At 32.3% G+C, this 10,055-nt stretch overlaps 1 protein-coding gene across 1 annotated transcript; it reads left to right on the top strand.

Moving 5' to 3' along the window:
* Positions 1-1,780: 1,780 nt before the first annotated feature.
* Positions 1,781-2,062, top strand: OCT59_011093 (uncharacterized protein; the record flags this gene model as incomplete). The annotated part of the gene is made up of 1 exon (XM_066136286.1): positions 1,781-2,062. The coding sequence occupies one exon, from the start codon at positions 1,781-1,783 to the stop codon at positions 2,060-2,062; it is 282 nt and encodes a 93-aa protein (XP_066000923.1).
* Positions 2,063-10,055: the final 7,993 nt, after the last annotated feature.

The raw sequence follows: 10,055 nt of genomic DNA on the forward strand, positions 1-10,055 counted from the left end.
ATTTAAAAAAAATTAGCTAAATTATTGATTAATAAAATAATTGCAAAAATTACTTTTTTGAATTTTAAATTTATTTTAACATTAAATTTACTAATTGCCTTTTTTTTTTATTTATACTATAAAATTGAATTATAAATTATTATATTAAAAATATTTGAAATTTATAAGAAATTTTACAATGCAATAAATTTTTATTTAAAAAATTTAATCTATTAAATTTTAATCCAAGTAAATATTTATTAATTTTTTTTTTTAACCACTGCACATTTATTAAGAACAAGCTAAACCATTACAAATATACAGAATATATATAAGCAAGCTACCTAAACTATCTATCAAAATAAACTACTTGCCATCCCATTTTGGGACCTCACTTATGCACAGTCAGACAGGTATAAAGCTATACAGATACAGTTCATATGAAATGAACTTTATCTTAACCCTAATAGGCCCTGTAGTTTAAACTTAACAAACTACAAACTAATTCCAATATATATGAAACATAATATTATTATTATTAAGGTTGCTTGTCTAAACCTCTTCAAAATCCTACGATTAGTTTCATCAAAATTTTACTATAGATTTATTATAGTTTCGGCAGTGTTTCAGCAGTTTCGGCATTTATAATAAGTTTTGGCAGTTTCACCTTTCTCCAAAGTTTTGCCAGTTTTTTAATATAACTTTAATATAGTTTCAGCAGAATTTCACTTTTCGGCAAAACGCCATCTTGCTTAAACCCCTAAGTTTCGGCAAGCAACCTTAATTACTATTATAAAAACATTAAAAATAAAAAAGTAATGTAAAGAGTCAAGTCTTTTATAAAATACTTATTAATTATATATCTTGTCTAACTATTTATATATATTTTTCTTAATAGTTAATACTTATATACTAGTAGCAATTTTTCTTTCAAAAGATTTATAATAATATATAATTATTTTTTATTATAAATTTCTTTACTTTTTGAAATTTAATTGATATTATTATTTAATAATAATATTATTTAAATAGTAATATTTGGATTGTTTATTATTACAGATTAAAATTAAGAAGAGCAAGACCATGTTTAAGGAAGGAAGCAGCAGATTGGCTAGAAGAAATACAAGAATTAAATAATTTTGATGAAACAGCCAATAATACTAATTTAGTATATCAGATGAAAAGTAAATATACTAGTGCTGTTAGATAACAATAATAGATAGGAGAATTACAATCCATTAAACAGAAAGAAAAAGAAAATGTAAATGAATATGCAGTAAGATTTAATAAATTATTGAAAAAAGTAGCATCAGACAATAATGATTTACATAAAAGATTTAAAATAAATTATTTTATACAAGGATTAAACCCAATAATTGGAAGAAAAATGTTTGAAGAAAACCCAGATATTTTAGCAGAAGTACTGTAATTACCAGAGCAAAAGGTATAGAAGCAGGTAATACAGTCAACTCTCTTTATAGTCACACATTTGGGACAGTCCATATTTGGTGATTATAAAGAGATGTGACTATATAAAAAATTTCTTATATTAGTATATCATAATTCCGGCCAAAAATTAACATAATTTTAGCCAAAATTATACTCAAAACTTTATTGTATCGTAACTCCGCCAATATTAATCGTAGAGAGATGATCTTACCTAGGGATGGTAAATTACTGTAATTTATGAAATTTATTGTTACGTTACGGTAATTTTCTATAAGTTACATTACACTATTTTATTGTAACATTCAATTTGATATAAATTAAAGATGATCAAAGATAATCAATTTTTAAAAAAATGCCAAAACAAAGATATTCTTTCTGGTCAGAGTTTGAAGAAATAATAGATTCCAATGGAAAAAAACGATATAAATGCATATATTGTAATTCTGATTGGGCAAAAAATGCGACAAGATTACAAGAACATCTTAATACTTGTCTTGCAAGGAAAATTACAATGGAATCCATCATATCTGAATCTGAACCTGCTGTAAACCAAACTAATAAACGTAAACAAACTACTTTAAATCACTATATGCCTTTTTTTACAAAACAAGATCAGGAAGAATTAGAATCATGATTAGTTCGTGCATTTTGCAGTACTGGTCTACTGGAATTCCTTTTAATGTAATAGAAAATGTTGATTTTCAAGCATTTTTACAAAAAGCATGTCTTTCATTTCACATTCTGTCACGTCACACATTATCTGGTAATTTACTAAATAAAGAATATAAAGATTTGAAAAAATTAGTCTGAAATGTTTTTAATGAAACACCATATTTTTGCATAACTAGTGATGGATGGTCAAACATAAATAAAGCTCCAATAGTTAATTACATAATAACTACTCCAAAACCTATTTTTTATAAATCGGTATATACAAAAGAAGAGCATCATACTGGGGAAAATATAGCCAAAGGTATAGAAGAATGTATGATATCAATTGGAATTGACAAATTTACGGCTGTAATAACTGATAATGCTAATAATATGAAATCAGCATGGAGAATACTTAAAGAAAAGTATGCTGATAAGATTTTTCTTGGATGTTGGGCACATGAAATTAATTTGTGGGTAAAAGATATAATGAAACACAAATGGGCTAATGATATCTTAGAAAAAGCGAAACGATTGGCTTTATATTTTCGTAATCACCAAATTCCATTAGCTACACTTTGGAGAATACAAAAAGAAAAGTATGGATATGAAGTTGCTTTAACATTAACTGTTGAAACAAGATGGATGTCAGTGTTTGAGTGTTTAGATCATATTTTGAAAACAAAAATTGCAATGAGAGCATTGTTGGCGGAAGAAAATATTATTTTAAATCAAGAAATTAAAAATTACATTATTGATGATTGTTTTTGGGAAGAACTTAAAAATCTTCGTGATTTTTTGGAACTGTTTATAAATTTTATACGAAAATTAAAAGAAGACGAACCTTATCTTTCATCAGCTTTTGTTACATTACGAGATATTGAAAATAACATCTTATTAAATAATAAAATTCCAAATGATTTAGTTGAATATTCAATAGATAGAGCTAAATATCGGTGGGACAACTTTTTATATAATCCTGCGGTTATTGTTGCATATAGATTAGATCCTAGATTTAATGGAGAACTAGTAAATAGTGGTAATTGGCATGATATTATAGAAGAAGAAATTATACGTATTGCCAGAAAAGAGAATGAAGTTCGGGTATTAATTGAATTAAGTGAATATATAGGAAGACGCGGAGGATTTGCTAAAAAACATTTGTGGAGTGGATTAAATCAAATGCCAATTAATTGGTAGAATTTATTAAAGTCAAGATACCCACTACTTAGTTCGGTTGCAATTAAAGTTTTATCAATTCCGGCTTCTTCAGCAGCAAGTAAAAGAAATTGGTCTACATATAATTTTATTCATTCCAAATTGCGAAATAGAATGGTTATTGATCGAGCAGAAAAATTAGTATATATATATTGGAATATTAGAATTCTTCGAGAATTGGATGTGCCACTTACGGTCAAAGAATTAATTAAAAGTAGCGTAAAAATGAGTGATTTAGAATCAGATGACGAAAAGTTAGGTGAAGAATCAGATAAAGAACTGGAAGGTGACATTGATAGCAATTTCAAAACTTTAACAGAATATGAAGAAAATGAGTTTGATTTAGATTTAGATGATTGATATGTATTTCTTACGATTTAAAAATAAATGATTATGCAATCAGCGGTTCGTTGCCATTTCTATAAATTTAAAGAAAAATGTTAGTACTGTTTTATAGTACTGTTTTATTAAGTAAATGCTGACATTCCCCCATACTCACTCATTTTGCCTTTTAAACAGTTTCCCAAAGCTCTGTTTTCCTACAAAATAGAAGAAGAACATTACTAATGGTTCATTAAGTAAATGCTGACGTTCTTCCTCATACTCACCCATTTCGTCTTTTAATTAGTTTTCTAAAACTCCGTTTTCAACAAAATTTAAAAAATATTAGAACTGTTTCAGTTCTTTAAGTAAATTCTAGTGTTCCTTCTTGATCTTACAAATAGTTTCTCTATTCCGATCCCATTAAAAAAAAAAATAAAGAATTAAAAAAATTTTATTAATCGGTCATACCAAAAAAATAATTATGTAATTAAACTGCGCCCAATATTTTTTTTATGCAAATCTTTCATATAAATTATATAACTCGGCCAAAATTAGTTTTTAACTAAGTAATGCTGGTCGAATCAGCTTAATTCTGGTAAACATATAAATGTAATGTTACATCAAGCCTATGTAACTTACAATGTAAGTTACGTAACGTAATGTAACGTAATGTAACACTTAGCATCCCTAATCTTACCGCCATTCGATTCGTCTTGATCAGACGGTTCTAATGGTATAAAATACATCTAAATCCAATCACTAGATTAATTTCCGAAATTAAAAAAATATTAATGGTTTTTGTGTAATAACTCTGCCAATATTGATCCTAGAGAGATGATCTTACCGCCATTCGATTCGTCTTGATGAGACGGTTCTAATGGTATAAAATACATCGAAATCCAATCACTAGATCAATTTCCGAAATTAAAAAATATTAAATGGCTTTTAAGTAGTAACTCCGTCAATATTGATCACAGAGAGATGAGCTTACCACCATTCGATTCGTCTTGATGAGGCGATTCCAACGAGCTATTAATCGTCTTTTTTCAATCACTAGGTACTGAGAAATTTAGCAAAATGTTAAATGACGCAGTAAACGTAAATCAAGAAATATAATAATGCCGATGCTTAACATTTTGTTGAATAACTCATCAGCCAGTGATCGCAAAAGGATAAAACTAAAAAACTAAAAACTCTCTCCCGTTCTGCTCACTTGACAATATTTACGAAAAGATAAAAAATTTTTTCAAAGTTTTTTATTACTTTTTCTTTATATTTTCTTTATTTTAGATAACTAAGACACTCTACAAAATGACTAAAGATAACAAGAAGAAAAATAACAAGTCTAACAATGATACTACTTCTAAACGTCCTGCCTCTAGCTCTCCAACTGGTATTGATATGGAACAGCGTCTCTCCTCTCTTTCTGATACTGTTGCCTCTTTGGCTGGCTCGATTAAAGAAGGAATCCAACAAAACAACATCATCTTAGCTCGCCAAAATGGCCAAGCTAATCATTAATTATTCTGTCTCTTTCCCTTTTCCCCTTTTCTTTATTACCCGTTTTATCAGTGTGTAATAATGATGGACAACAAAAAACATAATTTTTCCCCCCACTTCTCTCCTCTTCTTAGATTTGGTCAAATTAATGTAAATAGTCTTGTTTCCCCAGTACGTCAACAACATCTTCTTAATTTTTTTCTTCACTCTTCCTTTGGTGCATTATCATTGAATGATACTCGTCTTTCTCCTGCTAATGCTAAATTTATTTTTAAAAATGAACATATTAAACATCACTTTCGGTCCTATTGGGCCTGTTCATCTTCTTCTCGTCCTCATGATGGCGTTGATATTTTACTTCGCAACCCTCTGCATAAACATGTTCAAACAATTGACTCTTGGAATGGTCGCCTTCTTAAATTAGATTTATTTTTTCATCAAACAAAAATTTCTATTATTTCTTTATATTACCCCCTTCTGGTTCTATTCACCAATCTATTTGTAATGATCTTATTGCCAAATTGCTTTCCTGGCTTGATCATGCACGTTCTAATAACTACTTTGTGGTCCTTCTTGGCGATTTCAATATTGATGAAGTTGCTCATTCCAACTATTCACACAATCATTTCAGACTTCTCCGTTTACTTTCTTCTTGATTTTTTACCGACCATTATGCTTATTCCTCTTCTTTGGATGGTCCTAGTCCTACCTTTTTTCATGCCAATGGTTCCTCTCAATTGGACTATATTTGGTCCTCGCCTGGTTTTCCTGCTCCTGGCCTTTTCTCATAAGTGACTACTTGCCCCTATCTCCTTGATCGCCCCTTTACTGATCATAAAGTTCTTATCACTGTTTTTGACTTTAGTACTTGCTTAGCTATATTAGCCAAATCCCGTCTTAAACAAAAAAAAGAAATGCGTACCGTTTTTTCTTATACTTCTACTTCCGAAGAACAATGGATGAAATTTGCCACTGAAGTGGATGATTCTCTTGGCGTGTACCTAAATAAACAATATACTACTTGTTCTGATTTTTCTTCCCTATCTTTAGATCGTATGTGGTATGCCTTAAAAGCCGCCATATTTAGCGCTGCAATTGAAACACTATCCTTTCATAAGGTTTCCAACACACATCGTTCCACATACTCCCCAGAATTGTCTAAACTTATTGCCATTAACAAGTTTTTAGATAGATTTTTATATCGTTTTACTACTCGTCATCCTAATCGGCCTACCCAGATCTTACAAATGACTGCAGAATTACCATCTCATCTTGTTAATCTCACATCCTTACTTCCTGATTATTCAATTCCTACTTATTCTACAACTCCTTTGTCTGGATTTAAATCCTTTTTACGCTCACAAAAGAATTTAGTTTCTGCTTTTTTGGGTACTAAGTTCGCTCAGAATCTTTCAGACTCTGTAGAATACTACACAGCTCTACGTGATGAACATTTTTCAGACTCGCTTGGCACTTTTATTGATTCTGCCTTATCAGTTGAAAAATGTTCAATTGTTCTTGATCGCGTCCTGGTTGTCTTGGACTTCATCCCCACTCTTCTAACGGACCCTTCGGATATCAAACAAGCTGCTGTTGCTCATTTTCAATCAGTTGTCTCTCCTCCTTTGGTCCAATATCATTCTATTGCTTCCTTCCCTCCACGTTGGCAACAAGCTTACACTCCTCTTCCTGATGTGTCAGCTTCATTATATGATCCTGTTTTAACACCAATCACTCTACAAGAATGGTCTGATGTCATCTCTTCTATGCCTAACAACAAAGCTTCTAGCCCTTCGAAGATCTCCTATGAGATGATAAAACATTTGTCTGGTGAAGCCTTGGATTTTTCTCTTTTACTTGCCAATACCTGCCTTTCTCGCGGTGATATTCCTGCTGACTGGCGTGAAGCTGTGGTCTATCCTATTCCTAAACCTCATGATTTTGATGCTCAGCTCAAGAACACTCGACCTATTACTCTTCTGGAAACTGTTCAGAAATGTGTGGTTAAAGTCGTCACCAATCGACTCTCTGCTATCCTTGCTGACAATAAAATTCTTCAAGGAGGAAATTTTGCTGGTTTACCCGGTGGCTCCACGGATGTTCCTATCAAAATGCTTGATGCGATTATTCATCAACAAAAACATGACTCTACTGATGATCAGGAATTATGGATCATTTCTCAAGATATCTCTAAAGCTTTTGATTCTATGGATTTAAACATGCTCAGATTAGCTTTAGATAGATTACACATACCTGCACTTTTAGTTCAATTTATTTTGAATCTTTTTACACGACGTAATAATAAGATAATTACTTGCCATGGCGATACAGCTGCTTATCGAGTACGTGTTGGTATCGATCAAGGAGAAATCATTTCCCCTCTTCTTTGGGTTATTTATTTGGATCCTTTACTTACTGTTTTAAACCAAGAAACACGAGATCCTTTTGTTCTGAAATCTTCTGCTCTTTTAGATTATTCTTCATTAGCATTTGAACAACAATTTTTACCAATTTCTCATTTGACTTTTATGGATGACTCTACCCTTATTGCCTCTTCGAAATCTGGAATTGAAAATCGCTTTCTATTACTGCTGAATTTTATACTTTAAATAATGTTCAAGCCAATTCAGCCAAATATGTTCTTTTTTCATCCTCTTCCCCCTCTTCGAAGATTATTTTTGATCTTTCACCTTCTCCTCTAGTTTCCATTCCTTCCCTTTCCCTTTTTTCCTTACCTGTTAATACTTCGTTTCGTTTTTTAGGAGTTTGGTTTTCTTTGTCCGCCTCTTCTGATTTTGTTCTCAGACAAGCGCGCTCTATGGTCAAAGATATGGCAGCTCTTCTTAGTTCTAAGAAATTATTAGCACAACATGTGGCCTATCTCTATAATGCTGTCCTTCTTCCGAGATTGGAATTTTGTCTCCAAACTACTCTTTTCTCTGAAAGTACTATTCAGTCGATAGTCAAGCCTATGTTTTCAGCACTTAGAAGAAAAGCTGGCCTTGCAGCTACTACTCCACTAGCTTTGCTTTTCTTGAAACTTTCTTTCTCTATTCAAAATGCCTTTTATCGTTTTCTCTCTTCTCACGTGGCTTCTTGGCAAAAAATCTTCACTCACCCAGATTTTAAAAATTTTGCCGCCTATGCTATTTCTTATCTTCAAGGCTTTCTGGGCGCTGAAAGTTGCCCAACTACCATTAACCTAGAACCGTGGTCTCAAGTTGTTTCCTTGCGGACACATACTTTGTTTAATTCTCTTTTGTTCACTTCAAGATTAAATATCACGTGGTCTCTTTCTTTTTGACCTCCGAGGCGTGATCTACAACCTGCTCTGCCACTCCGATCTATTCTACCACATTCCATTTTTCAAACAAGTTGGAAACTTTGGAAACACTTGCATATTTTTGTGCTTGCCCAAATAGCTTCTCCTTGTGGACATTATCTTATAAATTGGTCTGATCTTCATTACCTTGGTATCGTTGGCCGTAAAGGACGGATCCCCACTTGGTTTAATTTTATTAAAAACAATTTTCTTTCTTTTTCTTTTTCTTCATTACTTTTATTTTCGTATTTTATTAATACTTATTTTACATTAGCTTCACCTTGTTTATTAGATAATACTGTTAAAGATTATCATTTTTATCCCCAATGGGCTATTAATTTTAATTCCACTACCCAAACTTTATCTGTTGGCCGTGCGTGTATCACTTACAAGAAACAAGACTCCGCTATCATGTCACATTGGCTTCCTGTATCTACTTCTGCCAATGAACGATCTTACAATCCTTGCCCTGGTTGTTCTTACAATGTACCCGCTTTGTCAAAGAAATTCGCGATTAAACAGCGCTGTAATAGCGAGAAATGCTTCTTCAATGTTTCCTTATCTGAAACCGTTGGTTACCCCACGAAGCATGCCAAAGTTTTTGCAGCTTATCTTCCTATAACTTTGTCTACGTCCTGGAGTTATGCTACTTCCTTAGCCCTTACATATCTTGAGAGTTTATCGTTTACTCCTTCTTCTAATGATAATTTTTCTTCCACATCGACGAATGATGCGAATGATAATACCTTTGTTCCATCCTTGCCTCCTTCAGTACAGAATTTGTACACTGATCATTCCTTCCGCCACGCATCTGAATCTACTCCTCCTTCTATGTCACCCGCCTGGTTAGCCCTTGATGATGATGGATTTATATTGGATTCTTTCTCTATAAGCCTCCCTTCGTGTTCACCCTCAGCTCTACGTTCTGAAATTTATGCTGTGGTACTAGGACTTTATGCTCTTCCTTTTGGCTCTTCCATTACAATTAATACCGACTGTAGTCAACTTATTTCTCTTTGGACAAGTTTTGTCAATGTTCCATTTTCGCCAAAACTGTTTCGTCAAATTAATCATCTTCTTTGGCTTTCTATCCGACATATTGTTAAGAATCTTGATTTGAAAGTTAAATTGAACAAAATCCCTGCTCACAAGAATAACGCACATAACATACAAGTTGATTCTCTGGCTAAAAACGCTCACTCATTTATGCAACCTACCTTTTCACCAATGGCTATTTATCAAGCTCCGTGTTTGCTTAAGTTCAATTCCTTACCTATTGACATGAATATTCGTCACTTTCTCCGTTCTATCGCAGATGCTCGTGCCCTTTTATCCTTTTGTTCCATGACACGCTTTACTGCACTTGGCTCTTCTGCACTCTTCGATTGGGCTGGTATACATTTTTGCCTTTCACAAATTAAAGGTTTTGCTTCTCATAAGAATGGTCGTCCTGAATTTTGGATCTTCTGTATAAAACTTCTCTTGGATATGTTGCCTACCTTGACTACTTTACAACAACAGAAATTCCATTTATATTCTCCGGACTGGCTTTGTCCACAATGCAATTCCTTTCCTGAAAATTTGAACCATCTCTGGACTTGTCCTTATATCC

The sequence above is a fragment of the Rhizophagus irregularis genome, chromosome 19, assembly GCF_026210795.1.
Source record: "Rhizophagus irregularis chromosome 19, complete sequence".
Classification (NCBI taxonomy): domain Eukaryota; kingdom Fungi; phylum Glomeromycota; class Glomeromycetes; order Glomerales; family Glomeraceae; genus Rhizophagus; species Rhizophagus irregularis.